We start from the raw sequence: 24,276 nt of genomic DNA on the forward strand, positions 1-24,276 counted from the left end.
CACCCTCAAGTTGTTTCAAACCTGTATGAAGTTCTTTCTTCTGCTGAACACAAAGGAAGATATTTTGAAGAATTTTGGTAACCACACAGTTGATGGACCCCATTGACAGTATTATTATTTTTTTTTCTACCAATGGAAGTCAATAGGGTCCATCAACTTTTTGGTTACCGAATACCGACATTCTTCAAAATATCTTATTTTATGTTCAACAGAAGACATACATTCATACAGGTTTGAAACAACTTGCGGGGGTGTGAGTGACAGTTTTCAGTTAAGTGAACAATTCCTTTACTATTCCAATTGGAACAAAGTGAGATTGAGCAAACAGACTTACATTTTAATTTTGAATGCTGCACATACATTCCGAAGGGATGCTTCTCCCTGCTCCTTTAGGATCCGCATTACCCTCTCTGCAGCATTGTACACTGAATTCCATCCTGTGTGGTTGGGCTGAATGAACTGCAGCTTACATTCTTCTTGCACAATCTCAGCACTGATGGCAGACCGGCTGGTTTTATTGTATAATGCCTGGCATTTCGCAAATGTTGAACGGGAAAGCTTCTTAAATACCTCACTGTTGTCCTCTGCCTTGGAAGCATCCACAGTAGCCACCAAATTAAGGAGATGACACGCGCAACGCTGATGCTTGGGTAGATGATACTCCAACCCACTGTTGGCGTTTAAAATGGAACAAGTGTCCTGAACTTCAAATCCTTCTGCATCATTCTCATCATCCAGTGTCACTGCCTCAGCAGAGTCTGCCTCAGCATCAATTAACTCTTGCTGACTCTGTTCACCATACACTCTAAGGCTTTGATAAAATTTGATCCACTATCAGTTGTCGTTCTGACAATTTTTTCTGAGATGCCATATTCCGAGTGGATGTCAACCAAGGTCCCTGCGAGAAAATCAAATGTATGTAAACCTTTCAAGCGTCTGAAGGCAATGGAAGCAGACCTTCTTTCCAGAGTAGGTTCATCAATCCAGTGTGCTGTTACACCAATGTAACTGCGTTGTCGTGCTGTCCAACAGTCAGTAGTGGTACCTATATAGTTGACTTTTGCCATCTCAGCAATGATGTTTTTCTTTATCTTTGTGGCTGCTTCCTCAATTCTCAGCTTCACAGTTGGTCTGGACATAACTGTACAGCTAGGTTGCATTGTACAGATTAGATTTTTGAATGTAGGAAGTTCAATTACGGTAAAGGGCTGAAGGCTTTCACAGACAAAATCAACTACAAGCCTGTCAACTGTGGACTGAGTAACCTGCCTGCAGGACACAGAGAAGTCTTTAATCTTCATCTGTTTCACAGCTGAATCACACCTCTGTTCTTCTGAGTTCTTTCTTTTCAAGATGCATTCATTGTACTGCTTTAATTTCATTGGATGTTTTCTCTGTAAAAAGAATAGACTTCAGAATTGAGTAACTCACAATTTTCACCACTGATCATTTTTGCATGCAATTAAAAAAATAAACTTGATTTAAACATAAATCTGATGTTTTAAGAAAAAGAATAAATCGCCATTTGAGAACATGTTACATTAAAATAATATCCACTTCAATAAGTCAACAGAAAGGAGGTTAATGCGTTTATATGCGTTTATATGCTAAACGAAATTGATGTAAGGGACAAAAATCTAGCAGTGATGATGATAGGTAATGCCTAATGCACTTTGAAGCCTGGTAAACTAAATTAAGTTTTTCGAGCAGATGGCATCGCAAGCTCGCGCAGTGCTAACAGAATACATACCATTTGTGCGTGTATTAGAAAATATAACATTCTGCAGTTTATTTTTAGTAATTGTTTAGGCAAGTTCATGATTTCAGTCATCATACAGCAACCAGCAACAATTATAAAGTGTGCGTGCCTTTACTCTAGGCTGGTTGCTATCATGGTTGCTATGATCGCGTCATCAAAAACACCATGCATTGTCCGGTAAAATTGATTTGATCTGTGTCGATCACAGTGCTTTTTTTTTGCTATTTTTGGCAGAATAATTTTGGTTGTCAAACATTCACACTCATGATAAACCCATACATGAACAAACTTGCGCATTATATGATGAATTTTATTATACAAAATTATACTTAATTATACTTAAATACAACAGATATTCGAAACTTAGCTCAATGTGTTTTTTCAAATTAGAAGTAGAACTCTTGATTGCCGACCCCAGAGGGTTAAACGCGCTTGCTCCGGTGTGTATATGAACTATATTATTCGTGTTACGAGCGTTGTTGAACTCATCGCAGCTTACCGTGCAGAAACCGCTCTCATGAACTCTCCGCGTTCTCTGCTGTAGTGAATCTCATGCGTAATACAGCGCAGCAGTGATTGGATTGAACAATCGTGCCTGCAGCCAGTCACACACTCCGAAGGCACGCTTTACCTCACATTACGTGATGTTGCCTGCGACTTCGTTGAGTACAACAGTGTGTAAATGATTAGCGAATATGATTGCAAATGTCTATTTCATGTCATCTTACAAACATTTCAACATGGCATCATGACTTTGCGTAAACATACACGCCACTTTCAAGTCAAGTGGCGTGTTATCTATACGCATTTTGAGCTATCCGCGTGTATGTCCACGCCGAAACGAACCGTCATCTTTTGCGTGTATGTGTACGCCGTTAAATGTCCGAGCGAAACGAAGCAAAATGTAGATCTACATCTGTGGAGCAATATTTTTTTTTCCTAGGATGGTAGGGGAAGACTCATAAATGGCATTAACCCCAGTGACGGGTAGGTTTAGGGACGGGGTTGGGGTAGGTCATATATTTATATATACAGTAATGTAACGTTAAGTCAACGGCGTTGATAAACACGCTGAAAAGCGATTATGCGTGTTGATAGCACGCCAAAAATGGAAATACGAATTGGCGTGTCATACATATGCCATTTCATGAGATCAGTCTGAACATTTTAGCATATTTCCCAAGGTTTTATTCAAACCAAGCATACATACAGAATGAACACAAACACTGTACCTTACTGTTGTTGTTATATCCTTAAGTAAATTCATATGACAACTTGCATAATATAAAAGTATTTATTTACATAATTTACAAAGACAATGAACTTTACAAATAAATTAACTTTTAAAAATGATGTTTATCAACAAAAAAATTGTGCAAAGATGTATTAAATATCAAATACTAAAACTCCAGACAGCGTGGATAGACACGTAAAACAGAAACACAAAAAAATGTAACCCTGTTATGATAATGTCCCTGTGTGTCAGTCGTTACAGATTTTAGATCTTTGTTAGCTGGTGCTGGGGTTTCCTGGGACGAAGGGTACGAGTTGTGATTCAGCCTGTGTGGTCCTGAGTATTCGAAGCAAGTGTTTCACCGATGCCTAGGGCAGCTATGTAGGTTTTCGACCACCTATATCTTAAAATCAGACACCCTGCTGGAGATGGCCTCATCCTAAGCAAGCCGGCCATCCTCTGGACACAATGCCGGTGGTATGGGGATCCTCAAGACCTCATCCGCATATGGTACAGGATCCACAAAGACTTGATCAAATATGAGGTCCAGCAGGTCATCCATATATCCTGTGCAATATGACATTTTTTATTTGTAGATAGTAATATATTGTTTTTTCACGTAGTTTGTATAAGCAAAAGTGCTATAAAAGTACTGTACAATTCTATTACATTTTGTAAGTAAACTCAGGTTATACATACTGAAAGTTGCTTGTACTTTGAGCAGGGGTTGACCTGCTGCTGTTGTGGCTTGAGGACGCCCGGCGTTCTCGTTGTAGTGTAGTGCAGCCAGGTACAGTCTGAAAGCAAGAAATACATTATCAACATAACATGACAACAGTGTATGCAAATGTGAAATTAATTTTACAATAATTACCTGCACAACATTCCAAGAAATGGAAAGACCACATTTTTGGGTGCAAACCGTAGTATGACACTGTGGAAAACCCCAATGGAAGAAGTCTGGTAGTGAGGACTTAGCTTGGCCACATCCTTCAAAATTCTCTTGTTGGAGAGAACTTTCTCCAACTTGTAATATGCTAGAGTTCCTAAAGAATTGGAAATATTCTTTTATTACACTAATCAGAAATTAGAACCGAAAAAGCATTTAATTTTGACTAAAAAAGACAAGCTTTATGTTTTGCATACAGTTTGTTTAGAACTAACTTCATAGCTTTTTTAGACTACATACCAGCTGTCAGCCACTTGTTTTTGTTTAGACTTTTCCTTGTTGGATGTAGACATGCAGGAAAATTGGTGTCTTCATGTGTGTGCTTATCTTGGACATGGTTCAGCATAGATGTCCATTTAGCCACTCTTTCAGGCCCATTGCTTGATGATTTAGCAGTCCAATAGATGTGATTTTTAATACTACGCAACCAGTTACGTAGTTTCTCACATCCCTTCAACTTGCAAATTTTCTCCAGCTGTTTTGAAATTCCTGGAGATTACAATTAAATACAAGTATGACAACACTCACCAATGGACCAATGTGGTGGATATTAAAAAACCCAACAACAACAATAGAGGGGTTCCACCAACGTCACGTTCTGGGCGGTAACCCGGATGCGCGGCCATTATGGAGGCACTCGGATGTAAACAACAGCATGGATTGCACTGTTTATGTACTACTGAACACATTGTTACACTAATAAACCACGGAAAAAACACGTGGTAGGTGCGAAATCATATAGAGAAGGACTTGGGAAGTAGGAGAGAGCGCAACGTTTTGACAAACTAAAGTTAATATGTGGTAAAGATCCGAACGAGTTAGCTTCTCTAGCACGTAACATTACTGCAATTCTTCCATCTATTTATTATCCCGACATAGGATACGTTCAGATTATCAGTCCAAAAAAGCACATGAAATCCGTTTCAAGTTACATCCATATGTGGTTTGAAATCCTATATAAATCACATATCAGGACATCAGCCTCAGTCTGAACGATCGGATTTCGCGTGGTATGTCTTAAAATGCAAACGTCATTTACAGGAAACATGCTGAAAGTCACTGCCGAAACAATGCTGTGTTGTTGGAAAGTGCCGGACGAGCAGAAAAGTATTATTTCTGAAACCGGCGCAGACGAGCGTGGGAAAAAAGCAGTACATACCAGCCTCCTACAGTTCTGCCGCAGTAGTCCAGCGCGGCGGCTACACATTTCCATGTTGTAACATTTTAAATAAGACAACATCTAACATTATATTGCAAATGCAACCCCCTCCATCAACGCAAAGTCATTGTCATATTACCAAATAACATGTATGGACACACACGTCGGATCTGAACATTTGCGATACACAGTGTGGACATCATTTTAGATCAGATTCCAATTTGATACAAAGATAATCGGATTTGGACTGACAGTGTGAATGTAGCCATAGTTAACTACGTCGACATTTTAGCCATAGTCAACGCTTCATTTACACGTGTCTGATGCTGTACCTCTCTCAACCACAAACGCCTTCTTTCATCAGTTTTTTGCACTCTTCTCTTTAACTTTTGACAGTCTATAGCACTCGACATGTTTTTTCCCTATGTGACCGATTGGTACAGACCAAAACTCGACCATTTTTCAGCAGCAATAATCAGCCAAATTTGCGAGTCCATTCAGTTCAGTGGCATTATTTACGTTCTGTGCCTCCAAAATGGCCGACTTCCGGATTGATGACGCGTCGTGAAACCCCTCTATTACATTGTTATTGGTGACGCAGAAACATCCGCTATTACAGTATTATCACATTTATTAGTCTGTAAAACTCTTGAAAATTATATGAATGGTAGTAAGGTTATATACCTTTCTCTATGTGCCAGACATCATAGAACTGGTTAACATTGCGCTCCCTGAGGAATTTTTGAATTTGCGGGTGCCGGTCAGTCACAATGCAGTCCAGAGTCACACCACGAGCGTCCAAAAAGTTGAGACTTCTCTTCAGACCTTCCTTCTCCATGTGGTAACTTCCTCCCACTTCATTACTCTGTCAAAAAAACGTAGTATAACGAGTCTTTTAATTAAAAACACAAATCTTCCAGCATGTTGCTACAAAGGTTACCTGGACGAGTTGTACGTCAACAATGGTATTCGTCTCCAGGTCCATCATTGTGTAACTGCCATACTTGGCAGAGTGCCCTTTAAAAACAATGTTACATAATTCCTCATTACATACTATGCCTTGTCTGGTAGATGTGCGAAAAGTCTATCATTCTTTTTCAAGCCTATCAAACGTTCTTTTTTAGGGATTTTCAATAACAGGCTTAATTTTTTCCCACAATGTACCTGGTGAGTCAGCCCTCATGTCTCCTCCAACAATGACTTTATCCCTTCGAGTTAACTGCTGTAGCATCTCATCCTGCCAGTTTCTCCATTTGTGAAGAATAGCAGGCTCAATCCACATTCGCCCGTGGCGACGAAAGGTGTCGTACCTGAAAAGTTGTAGCTTCATTGCTGCAAATATCTGACAACATAGAGAACAGTAAAGTTGCTATACAGTAAAGTAATAAATGACTAAATGTAATCATCTTTGACATTATACATGTTTAGTCTCTGTAACTGCATTTCGATGAATTATTTGATATTCAATTACTTTTTCAAGGGTGAAGAATGAAGCACCACAGAGATACACGGCAGCAGAAAGGTGAAGGTTGCCCGCTGGAGTACAGCCCAAAATTGGCTGACTGTTCCATTTCCGTGAGAACCGACAGTGGTGGCAGAGTTGTTCAACACGTAGAAATGTCCCAAGCCTTTGCGATCGTACATGACAGCTTCTCTGACATACAGGGCACAACTCGAACAGTTCCATGATGCAGGTCTCATAGACAATATATTTACTAATGTTTTGAACAGGACTGGATGCTTGAGCTCTGAAAAAATATGCATGCATATAAGCACAACGTGAGGGTTGCTATGATTAAAACAAACATCATTCTAAACCATCTGCACATGATAGAAACTTACGACAAGCCTTTTGGCTCTGTTATTGATGTGTGATTGAATGTGACATCAGTCTCTTGTGCTGTTAGTATAGAAGAACATTCATCGAGAGTATCTTCATCATATCCCTCTTCCTCAAGGTCCAGATGAGGTCTCTTTGATGGAGTCTTGAGTGGTGTGGAAGACATAACTGCTGTATGAGAAACTGATGCCATGCTAAGTTCAAAACTTGACATAGTTGTCTGGACACCTGGAATGTATAAAGCAGCAAGGTTTTAGTGTTATGGCACATCATTTAACGTTAAGAAATTAGGGTGATATGATGATTGAATAAATCATCCACTGGCAAACATCAAGCTATATTGTAGTTATTATTTAATATAGCAGAAACATCATGGTCACGTTTTATTTATTGAAAGCTACGTAGGATTTATATGAGTGTATGGCAGACTGACGACTAAGCGCTCATATGCAAGACATTCCAATATTACTCATTTTATTTTAACCAAGTGCAAGCACTTCTTGCAATGTTTTAACGTAAATACAGACTTTTTTCCACTGGTGATTTGTATTTGTTGTCATTGTACACTCCTGAGCGGCTCCCACAAACATGACGCTCACTGCCTAGTATGCAATGCACAACGAGGTAGATTAACATTCTCTATTGCGGCTACTGTGCAAAACAAATATAACTAAAACCATCAACATACCGATACTCCTGTGGTGTGCTTGAAATGTCCTCGTTGATGGTTGTGTGACAAAACTGTGTAGCTGTGATGATTCTGTCTGGACGCCAACATCCCTCGACCTGTGGCTCTGTGTAGATGTGCTGGCCTTTGCAAATAAACAAACGTTTTTAACGTACACAGTTTTTTCAAGACAATAACCTTTTCTACTGTTCTTTATAAACATGTGGTTATACAGTATAATAAACAAGGTTTAAAATAGACGACAGACATCTAGGGCCCTATATTAATGATCTAAGCGCATGGTCTAAAGTGAAGGGCGCAAGTGCACTTAGTGCGTGCCCGAATCCACTTTTGCTAGTTTAACGACGGGAAAAATGGTAGGTGCACCCGGAGCATGTTCTAAAAGGGTTGTCCCTATTCTCTTAATGGGTAATGGGTGTGTTTTGAGCGTAACGTGCAAAAAAACAATCAGAGTCTCATCTCCCAGTTGCGCTCGCGCCATGGCAGATTCGCTATTTACATGTCGGAATTTGCAAGTGGAAAAACCGAACACGTCTCCAGAGAGGAAATGGATCTAAAGCGCGCAAGCAGGCCATCTACGGGACAAGCCGGATTCCACCATATCTTCATGTACACAATATTAATCTTTTAAATTGTAATCCTTTTATTTCTAATATTTGGCATGTTTGTGTGCTGCTGGGCGTCCCTGTGTGTGTAATAACCAGAGTGTACGCGCATTGTGGACCCGCCTATAGGCTCATATTACTAACGCGCTCTTTAAATAACAAAAAAGAAATATTTCACCTTTAGACCAGGTGTCAGTTGGTCAATGGCGCAGTCTATTTCTGTTGCCTCAAAATAGCAACGCGCCAACAATGCGCCTGAACACACCGCGTTTTCAGACCAGCACACCCATGGGCACACAAATGGGCACAAATGCATTTGCCATTTAAACAACGTGGCGCAGGACGTGAAAATGATAACTGCGTCAGGCTGAAACTAGCAAATAACACTTGAGTCACACTTGGCGCTGCATTGCACTGGGTGTATAATAGGGTCCCTACTCTCTAAGACAACAATAGCTTTAGCAACATTTGTTGTGGAAATAGCTAACGGGCACATCGACTGAAATGGCAATTTGCTCAAAAATCATACAAAATAAACAGTGTGACACTTACTTCTGCAGGTGAAGCTGGATAACGAAGAGTTGGTACCGATCCATCCTTCAGGATCAATTTTTTAGCAAACCCTGCTTTGTACTGACCCTCATTCACAAAGCAGTGTGGTGTAAAATGATTTGCGCAAACATAAACGCATTTAGGTAGATTAGGGGGCACATTCCCTTCAAAAATAAAAGTAATCCACCGCGTCTTCAGCGGCTCGGATGTCGGGAGTAAATGACGACTGATGTGTTCATTCTTACATCCAACAACAAAACACCTCAATCGCTTAGAAGACATTCTTGTCTACAGCTGCTCCAGCGTCGAATCAATGGCGGACTGTGTACAGCTCACTCAGGGCGGGTCAACGCTAAAACTGCAGTGTCCATCAACTGTCGTGGGAGGGCCTTGTGCAAAAGTACGTCACATTGCCCCGAATCTAAGAACGGGTTGTTCTGAGACCGTGCTTATGATTTATGGGGATTTAAAAAAACACAAAAAAAAAAACACACACACTGTGTGGATTTTTATCATTAAAGGGTGGTTGTGTACACACACTGCCAACACACATTATGTTCAAATACCATGTAAAAGTGAGTTTTGCATAATAGGTGGCCTTTAATCTCGAAAAGAGAAATACTGAATTGTCCTCCTTAAAAAGACTTAGGATTGATGCTAAAGTTTCAAAGGTCCCTCAGTTTGTAACAAGCTTTTATACAAAATTATACAAGATGAAGGTATTTTGGATAGTATTAAAATAAATTCTACAGTATTAGATGAAGACTCAAAAAAATGTGTGATAGGAGTTTTAATATTGGATGAAATTGATCAAAATAACGCCAAACTGAAGAATAATAAATCACAGTAATATCAGTTTAACCGCTTAATTTAATAAAAACCTTTTAGGAAGATATCTCTGTGTTCCTTTTACATGTTATTTTAGGAAATATTGGAAGCTGAGCTGAGAAAATGCTGCAAACAACAATCAGAGTTTAATAACCCTTATTCCAAGGTAAATATCCACTTAGTATTGAAAACTGGAGGCCCATTTCATTAATTAATAATGATACTAAAATGTTATCGACAATATTTGCAGAGAGATTGAAACTTTGTCTGGATAAAATTATTGATGACTGCCCGTCTGGTTTTATGCGTGGCAGATATATTGGAAATAATATTTGTCATTTCTTAATTTAGGATGAAAGTTATATATTATTCATTGATTATTATAAAGCCTTTGACCATGCATTCATGATGGATACACTTGATTTTTTTTGGCTTTGGTAATAATTTTATCAGAGCGGTTCATACAGTGTAACGATTGCAATACTTAAATTAAATGACCTGTTGGAACAACTCCCAGATTTAATATTTCTAGATGCAACTCTAATACCCTGCAACTCCTTTCTTATTTTTCTTAGTTGTTATGATTATTAGTTATGCAAGTGTTGTGTCTTCATATGTTAAAAAGAAAAGCCTTTAGAAATGTTTTTTTATTGATCTTAATTTGTTTATTATTTTAGGGAAATATCACATTCATATATGTTGATGGTCAATAAATACACATAGTTTTAAACAATTTAAGTTTGAGCTTTGTCAGTATCTTAAATCATTGGAGGGTGTAAAGAACACCAAAGCAAAAAAAGACTATAGATTGTGGTAAAGCCATGAAATGTTATCCTTTTTAAGGACCTGTGTATTTATTTTGTAATATTATGGATTTGATTTCAATACCCTTGTGTATATAGTTCTTCTTCTTTGTGTTATTTATTTGTACTGTTATTACTATATGTATTTTATAATATTGTTACCGATTTTCTTGCTGTTATTTTTATTTTAATTATTGCTATTTTGTATTTAATTGTTGTGCTTTGTTACTAAATAAAGCATTACAACAACAAAAAATCACACAAACTAAAAAAAAGCATAGGGATGCTCACTTCCGATTTTAATTTTCCAGTGCCTGAGTTCGTGTTTAGGATGTAACATTACAGTCTGATTCATAATACAAGGAGCGAAATGAGACGCACATTTTCTGTTCTGCTGAAGCACTTTACTCTCAAAAATAACTTACATTAATGTTAGATAAAGCATAACAGTGTTACTTTCAATAATAATTGCGTTATATCAGTTATTATAAAAACTATAAAAAAGTTTTAACAGTTTGTATTGACTAAACGCACAAACCTTTCTTTAGCCAGATTAAAGACACAGGACCGTGGCGCAGCCTTGTGACGTCACATCACCAGACCAAAATAAAAGTCCTGTCTTTTTCTGCTTCTGGTGTTTAATACATTCAAAAAAAATATACAACATTTGTACAAACATATACAACTCACAACAAATATGGAAACAAATATACATCTGAAGAGTGTATAACCAATTTATGCCAGGGGTAAAATATTGCAAAAAGTTAAAGTGACGAAACACTTCGTAAGTCTTTTTTTGCTTTTTAATATATTCTATAGTACTGTATTGTTTAATTTTTTTTATAAAATGTTCACAATTTGGCTTAGCTTTAGCCCATTTCTTCACATGAATGTGATAATTTCCAAGTAAAATAAAAAGTTGAATGAGAAAAAAGATTGTTATTTTGGAATCAATGGTATCCTGTACAAAAAAGAATATAACATCATTTAAATCAAATTGTCTTAATGTTCCTAACGGTCTAGAAATGAAGTTAGAGACATCCAACCAAAACATTCTAGAATATTCACATTCAAAGAAAAGATGGAGTATTCGAGTCTTCCATATTCAAATTGAAACGTCCAAGTAACTCATTAACTCAGATACTTCTTTAACTTTAATATAATTCTATAATTGCTAAGCCAGCAGTGCCTTCCTTATGGAAGTTTGCCAGTTTAATCGGATTTTATTTTGTCAATAGCAAAATTACATTTTAAAAGAAAATTGAATTGAAAGTTCGTCATCAGCGAACAATGATCGCCCAATATCTCCTAGGACCTAAGAAAATACATAATTTTATAATTTCATATTATTCCCAAATTGTAGCCAATATCAATCCTTCCAGTTTTTCATATAAAATTTCATAATAATCAAGTTTAGTCATTAATCCTTCTTTCCAAACCATATCAAATGCTTTTTCAACGTCAAAGAAAACTGCCTTTTTGATGAACCTGAACTGAATCTGATCTTTTATTGTAGCTAAATTCTTAATGGCCTATGTTCGGTGTATCATCAGAAAGCCCCACAGAAAACAGAAATCAATACTCATCACCTCCACACTTCACACAATAACTTGGACTACTATTATATTTCTAAGGTCTTTTTGACTTATATTTAGTAAATCACCTCAATCCCGCTCTTTCCCAGCATCTTTTTTTTTTTTTTTTTTTTTGCATTAGAGCCAAAAATGTTTGCATTTGCTTCTCCTAAGGTTTTTTTCCCCATTCTGTCACCTGATGGAGTTTGGGTTTCTTGCCACTGTCGCCTTTTTTGCCTTTGTCGCCATTGGCTTTTGGCCTGCTTAGTTGGGGACATTTAATTCAATATTCAACAGTATTATTGATCTGCCTGCAATGACACATTATATGAGAACTGAACTGAGCTGGACGATGACATCACGGTTTTCTTCAGAGTGGCTATATATAAAAATTAACTAAATTAATAACTTTTTTACAACAAACATGAAACATCACTGAACTTAAAGCTCCAGTCTGTAACTTTTTGGGGTTTAAAATGATCCAAAATAAATTTTTGAGCAAGTACATAACCAGCCAATGTTCAAAACTCTCTGCTTGCCTTAGCTCGATTCAAAACAGTAAGCTTGTAATAATGTTTTTAATTCCAGTGGTACTGATGGATTTCCGCGGGAGATTCGTGCATGTCTTTGCGTCATTACGTCACATCTGTATATCTGTCACAGCTAGTATACCGGTAAGCTATGTTGCGTGTGAGGATGTCACAGCACTTTTCTCACAGCACTTGATATAATTAAACGTATTAATTTGATGGCGGATCCAGAAAGGTTCAAACGACAATCACCAGTGACAACTAGAGATTCACCCGCTGTAAAATGCAAAAGACTTTGAACTGAGAGTTTGGAAAAAGAGACTGCAACCGGACCCATGCGAAACCAAGGATAATATCTGAAGGGCTTTAAATGTAGTCACGCAATGCTGATGTTGTTAACATTAACAATTTGAGAACAAAGTATAATTTGCACGGTTTGACGTGATTTGATAATTGACCGTTAGATTTAATCAACACGATTTACTGCAATACTTTTTTTTCAGTTAGTTGGTCTAGAGCAAAAGTGGATGTTACTTACTTGTTCAGACGACATTTTAGGGTGAAAATTCTTATGTTGGTCATACTTTCAAAAAGTAGAATCTGTGATTGCGAATGACACTATTCACACCGGCACAGTGATTGACAGCTGCACATTCTCCTCAAAACATTGGATTCATCCGTGCTGTGTCATGCCGAGGTACAACTCACATAAAGTTGATAATTCTGCGAATGACTGCAATTGCGGATTTCGAACAGAGGTGGCGACAAAGAGGAAAAACTGTGGACTGCATCTTTAAGCTGGACTGTGTATTTTCCTGTTATCTCTGTAAAGCTGCTTTGAAACAATTTGTATTGTAAAAAGCGCGATATAAATAAATGTGACTTGACTTGACAAATCGCCCTCTTCATGAATCTTGTTCAAGGGGTGGAACAGAGGAGTCACATAACAGGATAATCTGTTCATAATCAGCGCATAGAGTGGCTTTGGAGAGATGTTTTCCTGCATGTGCTCCAGTACAACCTTGTTCTACACTCTTGAGGATTCTGAGGTCCTTGATCCAGATGATGATGTCCACAAGATGTCCCTGCAAATTGTCTTCCTGCCAGAGAAACAAACTCTACAATAACTTTTGGCACAACATGGCATAGACAACTTCCCTGTGACTGATGATGACGAAGATAATTTTCCAGCTGTAGTTGTGCAGCAACCCAGAATCAATCTTTGCCATGAGCAGCAGCAAAACATTATATGCAGGCGATTGAGACCATCTCAGATACTACTGCTAAGTATCAGACATGCTGCAGAGAAATTGCAAACACATTACAATATGGCTGAGATACATCATTTATGATACAGCGTGTTTTTTCTTGCAACGCGCCTTCAAAGTGAAAAGCCCAGACTTTTCATAAATGTCCTATTTGGAACTTTTTGTAGGATATAAGCTGGAGGCAACTATACATGCATTAATTTGTAGTTTAAACATCACCTTCTACATTGCTTCAGAAAAAATGTTGATGTATTCTGGATGCTTGACTATCTAATATTCACAAAGAACCTGTTATGTTTCACCTGAAAATACACACATCGACAATAGTCACAACCACATAAATATAAATTTACATTTACATTTATTCATTTAGCAGACGCTTTTATCCAAAGCGACTTACAAATGAGAACAATAGAAGCAGTTAAACTAACAGTAGGACAACAATATGTAAGTGCTATAACCCCTCTCAGTTTAATTTTAGTGCAGTTTTTTTTTTTTTTTTTTTTTAGAATAGAAGAGAAGAGAAAGTGTTAATTCTACTGAATCAAGTGCTGCCGAAAAAGATATGTCTTCAGCAGTTTCTTGAAAGTGGCTACTGACTCCGCAGCTCTGGTTGAGTTGGGCAGATCATTCCACCAGCAGGGAACAGACATGGTAAAGGTCCGAGAAAGAGATTTTGTGCCTCTTTGAGATGGCACCACAAGACGACATTCGCTAGCAGAGCGCAGCTTTCTGGATGGCACATAAGTCTGAAGTAATGAGTTTAGGTAAGAGGGAGCAGTGCCAGTGGTTGTTCTGTAGGCAAACGTCAGTGCCTTGAATTTAATGCGAGCGGCAACTGGCAACCAGTGCAATTGTGTGAGGAGAGGAGTGACGTGTGCTCTCTTCGGCTCATTGAAGACTACTCTGGCTGCAGCATTCTGGATCAATTGTAGAGGTTTGACAGAGCAAGCTGGAAGACCAGCCAGGAGAGCATTACAATAGTCCAGTCTGGATAAAACAAGTGCTTGGACAAGGAGTTGTGTGGCATGCTCTGTAAGGAAGGGCCTGATCCTCCTAATGTTGTGCAAGGCAAATCTGCAGGACCGGGCAGTTCTAGCAATGTGGTCTGTGAATTTCAACTGATCATCAATTACAACCCCAAGGTTCTTAGCTGACCTTGATGGAGTTATATAATAGACTATGGATAGAGGTGACATCGCCTTCTCCAAACATGCAGTTTCGCCTTCTCCAAACAGAAATAAATAGACTATGGATAGAGGTGACATCGCCTTCTCCAAACATGCAGACTGCCTATGATTGCTGACACAGAACAGTATTTGGCTGTTTGCTTAGAGATCTTTTTACTCAGTCCAGCAATTTTCAAACCCCTGACGCATAATCTGTGCACATGTCCTAAACTACCAAATATTAGGACGATCAGTTTTGTGCTGTAACCACACACTGCTAAAGCATTTGTTAATGATTGGTATTTTAACATTTTCTCAGAAAAACACAAGTCCATGTAAGCATCAAAACAACAACCCACTTCCAGAATCAGAATGTTTTTAGAGTTCATTGACGACTACAATGTCTGGAGTATTTGGATTTTCTCTGAGGACACTTCGTAGAAGGTTTATGTTATCATTCAGATTTGAAAACCAACTAAATTGAACAGTCTTATTTGTATGTATTGCACTTTGTCCAGAAACTTTGCGGAGTTCTTGAGCTGTTGTGTTTACAATGCGATCGTGGCGCGCGATGTAAAGGCCTTTGAACGCAGGGCACCCGTTCATTATGTGCGCTATAGATTCCATTGTTTTATCGCTGTGTAATAAGCAGAATGGTTCGGTGTTTTGGAAACCACAGGGAGAGATTGTACTTAGTCGGGAGAGTTTGCAGCCAAGCTTTAATAACACATTTTAGGATACCCCCGTTAACGGCTGAATTTTGTAACGCAGAGTGTGAGACCGTATGATCCACGCACTGCAGGCATGCAAGCTTACCTTGGAGGTGCAGGTTAACCCAATAGTCGCGCTGTTGAGCTTGAAAATATTGGAGGATCTCAAACCTGCACGTCCGGTTGTTCAGCTTCTTTCTGGTTCCAGTGTGATGTATAGTCGCCTCAGCATGCACGTTTAGATCCATGATCTGCCCCTCGCTGATCTTCACCTGCTCCCCGCCTGTGTGTGCCCAGTTCAGCTGTATATTAGTGTCGCTGCACAAGTCATTCAGATCGGGCCAATCCGAACGTACTCCAAATCCTGTTGCCTTGGTATCCAGCTTTCCACTAGGTTTCGTTCGGAAGCCGAGGAAACCTGGTTCTCCATCTGCAGCATAGGGGACCTTGCGTTTACTCAGATCCAGCAGCAGTGAGCCACTTCTCGAACTGTCAGATAGTCGTTATTCAACATGTGCCGTAAATGTTTTATTCTGGTAGCTGTATATATCCATTCAATGTTGGGAATCCCCAGTCCCCCCTCTGATTTGTTCATAAAGAGAATACTTCTTGATGTGTGTGTATTGAGACTTAACCATTTTCTTACCAGCTGCACGGTCTTATTGTTCAGCTCCTTCAGATGCCTTTTAGCAATGTGGACATTGGCAAACAGATGTTGGATATATATCTCGAACTGCCTGAAGCTTCATGCAGGTCGGTAGGGGACACTGGTCTATCATGTCCAATCTGCTGGAATATTCCTTACATATATCGCTCACTTGCTCTTGCCATTCTCCTGCAACATTAAACATGTGTCCTAGATAATTGTATGATTCATGTCTTGAATAGACTCGAATTGTGCTTCCAGCAATTGTGAATAATGGAGGCTGATCATACTTGGCTCTATACCATCTATTGCCACCGCTGCGTTGTTCGTAGAACACCGCACATTTGTTGTTCTTGCCATAGCAGAAAGCGATCGGTGTATGACAGCATGTTGGTGATGACGTTCTCCTCCATTGATTCTATGAGGACGTCGTCGCAAAGGCCTTAACTGGGTTTGGAGATGTAATGCCAGGCAGGGCAAGGAGGCATAACCATTTCAGTCAGTGGTTTAAGGCCACTATAAAATTCACAGCGCTCCAGGGACACCCCGTCTTAATCCCAACTTCAAATTTAACCGGTTTCGTTAGTTGATGTCCGCAAATCACTTGTAAAAATGAATTGTCATATACATTCTTGATAATATCACACACACACACACACACACACACATTGATTTTAAATGTGTGTACTTTTTCTACTCCTAAAAACCAGACATCTCAAGCAATGTTTCATCTAATACCTTTACAATACAAACCTTCTCAGAAAAACCTTCAAAATAAACAGAATATGACAGAATCTTCCTCTGCATCTGTGATCGTGATTGGCTCTCCCTTTAACGACAGCCGACTGTAGCGTCCTGCCAGTGTGCCCAGCACTGACGCAACTGAAGTGCATCTCGAAACAGCATCTCGAATGCGGACGGAGTCGGGGTACTTTGAACCGTGGAGGGCAGAGGTTCTGGCTCCGGGGCGCACTTCAGTGCTAAATACCTGAACTGAAAAAAAGACATGACACCACTGACAACCGATCCAAGCTGGTGAGTGGGGGTCAACACCACATCGCTGGCTATGTCTGTCCATTTGTCAGCTCTGGCAACTTTGCCGGCAGCTGATACGAATGTACAAGAGCACTGTTTGAAGCACGTTTTCAAATGATTTTAAACCCAATCTCACAATTTTGGTTGACATGCTAGTGTTGCATGGGCAAATAATCGACACATTACACATGTCCATTGAAAAAGAAAGAATAATATTGTTATGTTAAAGGGAGATTGTGTAGGAATTTCTCCCATCTAGCGGTGAAAATGTATTTTGCATTCAAACGAATTGTGCTCTCCAGCGCCTCGCTTTTTCAAATGTGCATTGCATCTACGGTAGCCATTATGTACCAACAAGCTATGACAGGATGTCTTCTAATAGCACTTTGTCGAGTGTTCCTTCGGGTGAACAGGTTTGTTATTTCAAACAAACAGCAACTTGACACAACGAACAAACGAATGTTACAGTATGAATTACTGACTGTGAAAAACATAAACTATTGTAATAAGTAGTTATGCCTTTATTCGTTATATTTTCTGAAGTACGTGCATTGTTAGATATCATCATCAACTTTTAACTATAAATGTTCATCTGTCTATAAAATAAAGTACACAACCAAACAATGAAAAAAGCTTGTAATTAAGATTGTAACATTGACTTACCTGTCGAGAAGAAAGCAGGACTTCAGCGTCTCTTTTGAAATCTTTCTCCTGCATTAGCTCTATCCACCTGGAAAAAGCTATCCCGACATTAACTCGTGTTTTTTGTAATTTATGGTCACGTTTCCTTTTACGATCTATTTTGGACTTTTCTGGCGATGAGGATTTGCAATGCAGCCTTTTAAACTTGCCGGGGCAGTGACAAGCGCCTCTCACTGCTCTGCTCCTCCGTTTCTGCTGCGTTCAGTTACGGCACGCTGGCTCTGAACGAAAATGTGTTGTGGAAACGCGCTGGCCTAGTACTTTTGTCCCTCTCTACTATTATAGTTTTTCAAGATGGCAGAACTACATGGAAGCCTCCGTGGACCTACCCGTCCTATGTATATAAAGATAATAAATTCTTCGTTTACGGGGATAAGTCAGACAATTGGCAGAGGCAGGGACGTGCACAGGGGGGTTGCTCAAGTTGCCCGGGCAACTGCCCACATGCCCTTCTCGACTCACGTTGCCCTTCCGAAGGGGAATAAATAAATAAATAAATTGTACAATGGATGCAGAATTTCACGTAGGCCTAGATAAAAAAAAAAAATCGCAAAGCCTCATTCACTTCCATTTGGGCACCGAAAGTGAAAGTCAGGGCAAACTCTGTTTACATGGCTGAGGCGCTGCACGCGACCGGTATAGCAGTCGATTCTGTTCCCTACCGGAATTCCTGTTCCCTTTACGTCATACTACAAATCATGCGTAGTTGCCCAGTTACCATACGTACCATCAGAACCTGAATACGAGCAAGAAGCACAACTGAATGTACGGGAAGCCAAAAGGTTAAAAAAGGATTGTATTTTTTCCCGAAATCTATGCGTGTTTTTTATTTTTATTAGAAGCGTGTTTTTCCCCATCTGTCAATTCAATACAGATTATTTATTTTCCAATTTAAAAATAAATAAATAATAATAATTTAAAAAAACACAATAATATGAGGAACTCTTTTTCTCATGTGTATTTTGGTGACATTTAACATATTGTTAATACATTGTGTATACTGTTTACAAAGTTGTATATCATAAACCTGTCATCTCTGACGTTTTGCAATCTTTATAAATAATAATAAGACCATAATATGAGGCATTGAGTTTGGACGTAAACACGGTCAGATAAGGCAATTTGTACGGGAAAAATTCAACTGAATATATTCAGATATATTACAAAAACTATGAACAAGTGCAAGATTAATTCAATTTACAGAAATATTACTGGAGTGTGAGAACCATTTTATTATGCTGTGTTATTATTAGTAGTAATTAAGGTGATTGAGTGCTGTATTTCAGTTTTTTACTTCTTTGTGTATATATATATTTTAATAAAGACCCTGTTATTCTCAGTCCTTCATATAGCCCGTGAGTTGTTTTTTTTTGGATGGGTGCCCTTTTTTCAGGTTATAGCAACTGCCCCTCAAAATTCCTCTGCACGTCCCTGCACGGGTGATTCCAAATCTTACTCTCCTACACATTATACATTATTTACTGTGCATATTTGTGCATATTTGGGTCGCACATAAATTGTCAGAGTCGGTCAGAAACCGGAACCAAACAAATTTTTAATGCCTAATATATATCAAACATTAAAGGTAAGAACAGTACAACAATAACAGTAAACACAGTAACAGTTTGAGAAGGTACAAGGGTGGATAAGTGTTAAGAGAATTATTTCAAGTATTTCTTTCATCCCCCTTACATGAACAAGGTACTACATGGTGTTGAAAGTTGGCGACTGTAGAATACCTTCGGTCATGTAGGTTCTAAAAGATTCGTAGGTACTTGAAGTCTGAGAACAATAAGGCATGTGTTGGCCTCTGGAAATATTCTGGTGTCTTGACCAAATGTAAGAAGAAATGAGATTTTTGGCTCATGGGGGAATCCTAGAAGTGACACAGATGAGGCTCCAGAAGCAAACTCCAGCACCATTTCCAGTGTCAACGGATCGCAGTCATCTTCTGTAGTCACACAAATACAGACAGACACACAAAGAAGCAGAATAAGGTTTAAATTGAATATCAGATTTTTCAAGCCAACTAATTTTTTTTATTGGAAAGAAATGTAACTTCACAAAATTTTGTCACTCAAAACCACATTAAATGCAAATAAATTTTTTACCACAAAGTGGTTGTAATGTTCAAATGATAAAGCATTAAAAACCCTACCTTCTACGTCAATTAACCAGTCTCTCCAGAAAGAGATGGTCTTATTTTCCTAGCTGCCTTTTATTACTGCCAAGGGGTGAGAAGTCCACTTCGAAAAGAGTTGTCAGATCTTTTGCCTCCAGTGGTCTCACCGCATTGACAACAGGTCGTCAACGATTTCAGCATGATTGTTTAGCTTGTCCATCAGACCAAAAGTTTTGACACCCTCTTCAAATCTGTCACAGGACCTTTAGTCGTACTGAGATTTTAGCCACAACCAAACTTTACATTTACTACATTTTTCCTTTGTAAGGCATTTACATGGTTCTCATGATGGATACTTGCTGTCTGAGAGCCAAATTTGTCTGCCCATTCACAAAGTATTCTGCTGCAGATTGGACCAGGGAATCTCTCTCTTCAAGTGATGAGATGTACCTAAGTACTCCCATCATGTCCAGACTGTCCCCAGCATCTGAGATAGCAGAATTAGCTTTTTGAAGAGAGTCTGCTTCTTTAATCTACAAGTAAATAATTTGAAAGTTATGCCATAACATCACAAAGCATCCATTGCAAAAGACAAAATAAATTATCCTTGCATAGATGAGACTGTTTAATGTACAAGTCCAAAGTTTATAATCACCTTTGAGAGTTTTTCTCTGAAGCAGCTGTCTGCTATTTCCTCAAGGGAGACGAGAAGTTTACATGTACCACAGAGTTGCATAAAGAGACGATCAGAAAAAAAACAAGGGCCAACTTCACCATGAATTATGCACACTATCATTTTTGCAATGGTCATGTACAAGCCATTCTCAAGTGCTAAAAAAAATACTATATATATACTATTTCAACAGCCTTCGAAATGAGAAGTAGTTCCAGAAGGCTACAACTTGCGAGCATAGTTGATGGTTTGGAAACGCACCCCTGGTCAAGACTATCTCTGGGAATCCACAACATGCCGATTTTTTGGGACTATTTTTTATTTGCACATTAATTACCAAATTCTTGACATAATAGGCTACATTTAATATTTATTATAATATTAGGCCTATTTCAAATTTCTCCAGCAACATAAAAACCAACATCAAATGTTAATGAGATTGAATGGGGAAAAAGCGTATTCATCCCAATGAGTATGAATGGTAGTAACTGAAAAAAGAAAGCTTTTCGAAACTCAAAAACATGTTTCGCAAAAGATATAATGTTAGGTCTAGACCTACCTGAATGTCGATTTCGAGACTCCTTGTAGCAGCAAGCAAATTCTTGTTCGATGATCTCTGCATAAGTTCCATTCTTGCTCTATACTTGCTGAACTTGTAGTTGAGGATCGCGGTGATGATGATAGTGATGAATAGGGTCATTTTGTATCACATGATTGCAGTTGTTTTACAGGGTAACTTTAACTTTAACTTTATTGTCCTTAAAGGCAATTCTTTGTGTAGACAGCAGTATACACATGCACATATAACAACACATATCACAACACAACACACAGATTACAATCAATCATTTAAAAACCTAATTACAGCAGGTATAAAGGAATTTCTGTATCTATTTGATTTACACAAGGGGAGTTTAAATCTCCGTCCTGAAGGAAGTAGTTGAAGTTCACTACATAATGGGTGAGTGACATCAGAAAAGACTAACTGGCCCTTCCTAATCATCCTATGCTCATAAATTTGTGTGATAGTCCTTAAATCAATCCCAACTATCTTGCTACATATTGTAACTATGCTTGTCAACTTCCTCCTATTCTTAACATTAAGATAATAATGAAGGGTAGCCTTCATTCTTTCTTTATGATGTGTTTCGGGCAACAAGTTAATAGGCTCGATGGATATTACCGGTAACTTGTATTGTTCAGCCCATGGCTGTCACATCATTTCGTTTCTTACTGCTGCCAATTATCTAAAGGGGGTTGCACACCGGACGAGAAGTGCAGCCGTGTCTATGACAACTCGAGGTATCGCACACCGGACGCGCACTTTGTCAGTTTATGGCCAGCAATATTGTTATGTTTAAGGACATTATGGAATTAAGATCATGTCTGTACTATGTTATGATTGTACTGGTCAATTAATTACAATCGTTGCTTAGTCTGCAGTCTGAACACACTTTACCTCAGAGCGTCCGTTAACTGAATGAATTGAGAATATCACCTGAAAATCCGATAACATCAGCAATTTTCATTCAACCAGCTGATTTCTGTAAATGACTGTAAAACTAAATGTATATTGCAGCACAGGGTGAAGTCAGTACATAACAACGATTTGAGACAAATACGTGTAAATTTAATATAAAACTATGTAAATGGCGCAGCAGGATTTTGAACAAGGTCCTGAGCCGTTGCCGTCGCTGCGCTTCTCGTCTGGTGTGCGACCCCCTTTAGACATACGGTAATATAGTAGGCTAATTCTTATATTAATTGATTTGTTAAACAATTCGAATTATAAATAAAACGTAATATAATGTGGTAACCTCTGACTGTCATGCTTTCCGTCTATCAGCCTATGCTATTTGGATCATTATCTCTAGGCCTACACTCAATGAACAACATCTCAACACTAAATTAAAGGCCTGTCTCATATAGACGCCCTTCTCAAATACAATTTGGGCGATTTGGGAAAATAAAAGCCCGGGCTATTATTTGAAGTTTTACGGTCACTTTGCAGGCGCCAAAAGTGAGAGCATCTGATGGGAAAACCCAAAAATCGTCAGCAGCAATTCAATTTTCACAAGTTAAAATGCTAGTTCTTGATATCAGAAATTAGATTTTTACTAGTAACGATGACCATTTTTGATATCAGCAAATACATTTCCATTAGTAAAAATGCGATTTCTTGATATCCAAAATGACCTCATCACTCGCAGAACTAAGAATTGTTAATATCAAGAATTGTATTTTCACTAGTGAAATGTCACCATAGGCTTCTATTCAAATTAAATTGTTGATATCAATAATTGATTTCTTACTAGTTGAAATTCCAATTTCACATATCAGAAATACAATACTTACTAGTAAAAACCTTTATTTTTGATATCAAGAATATTATAGTAAAAATATATATTCTACACTGAACAAAATTATAAACGCAACACGTTTGTTTTTGCCCCCATTTTTCATGAGCTGAACTCAAAGATCTAAGACTTTTTCTATGTACACAAAAGGCCTATTTCTCTCAAATATTGTTCACAAATCTGTCTAAATCTGTGTTAGTGAGCACTTCTCCTTTGCCGAGATAATCCATCCACCTCACAGGTGTGGCATATCAAGATGCTGATTAGACAGCATGATTGTTGCACAGGTGTGCCTTATGCTGGGTACACACCAAAAGATAATCGGGCTGATTTTGGGCCGATTTTCCCCCTTCCGACAATCCTAGCTATGTCCCGATTATCTTGATGGTTCTACAGATTATTTTATCAGATTTTCCCTTGGTGTGAGGTGTGTTAAGAGTGTCCGAACCTGCTCGGAAGAACGTCGGAGGCGCCCCGATCGCGAATCGTAAATATTCAACATGTTGAATATTTACGATCAGAAATCCTGATGTGTGGGGGGAACCCCGATGACAAACGTGCGCACGCTCTGGAGATTATCACGTGAAACGAAACAATATCCAATCAGAAAGCGAGATGATGGAAGATGGAAGCATAATAAAGTGGCCGGTGAACATAATGCTCGTTATGGCGTTGCAAAAAGTTAAATTGATGTGGACAGCAGAGATGGAGGATCAGCTTGTTGATTTGTGGCAACAGCACGAATGTTTTTCTGTGAAAATCATTCCAAACACTATCATCGCAATTTCTTCCTGCATATTGTCCGCCAAGCTTATTCTGAAGTCTCGCGAGATTTTGTGAGATTTCCTTTGTTCACAGTCGAGACTCTGGTTGAAAATCTGTTTGTGTGTGGTGTGCTGTCTTTGTCACATCATGGCACACCACACACTATAGGAGCAAAACGCTTAAATCTAGGATTTTTTGTCCTCATGTTTGTGGTCTATCACATTTTGAAAATCTTATAAGATGTAAAAAATCTTTTGGTGTATACCCAGCATTAGGCTGGCCACAATAAAAGGCCACTCTAAAATTGG

At 38.6% G+C, this 24,276-nt stretch overlaps 2 protein-coding genes across 2 annotated transcripts in view; one reads left to right on the forward strand and one right to left on the reverse strand.

The window, feature by feature from the left end:
• Positions 1–23,740, forward strand: part of LOC130092459 (gastrula zinc finger protein XlCGF57.1-like) — a 120,062-nt gene extending 96,322 nt beyond the window's left edge. The window contains exon 4 of the transcript XR_008807930.1: positions 23,491–23,740. The gene's annotated coding sequence lies outside the window, so the exon portion shown is untranslated. The remainder of the gene's footprint in view (positions 1–23,490) is intronic.
• LOC130092458 (uncharacterized) lies at positions 3,270–9,222 on the reverse strand. The gene is made up of 11 exons (XM_056260314.1): positions 8,787–9,222; positions 7,630–7,753; positions 6,944–7,169; positions 6,573–6,849; positions 6,266–6,443; positions 6,042–6,118; positions 5,786–5,966; positions 4,183–4,431; positions 3,868–4,039; positions 3,693–3,790; positions 3,270–3,560 (listed from the first exon to the last, which is right to left on the reverse strand). The coding sequence occupies exons 1-11, from the start codon at positions 9,066–9,068 to the stop codon at positions 3,433–3,435; spliced, it is 1,992 nt and encodes a 663-aa protein (XP_056116289.1). The 5' UTR covers positions 9,069–9,222; the 3' UTR covers positions 3,270–3,432.
• Positions 23,741–24,276: the final 536 nt, after the last annotated feature.

The sequence above is a fragment of the Rhinichthys klamathensis genome, unplaced genomic scaffold (assembly GCF_029890125.1).
Source record: "Rhinichthys klamathensis goyatoka isolate OS25496 unplaced genomic scaffold, OSU_Roscu_1.1 h1tg000176l_1, whole genome shotgun sequence".
In the NCBI taxonomy this organism is placed as follows: Eukaryota; Metazoa; Chordata; class Actinopteri; order Cypriniformes; family Leuciscidae; genus Rhinichthys; species Rhinichthys klamathensis.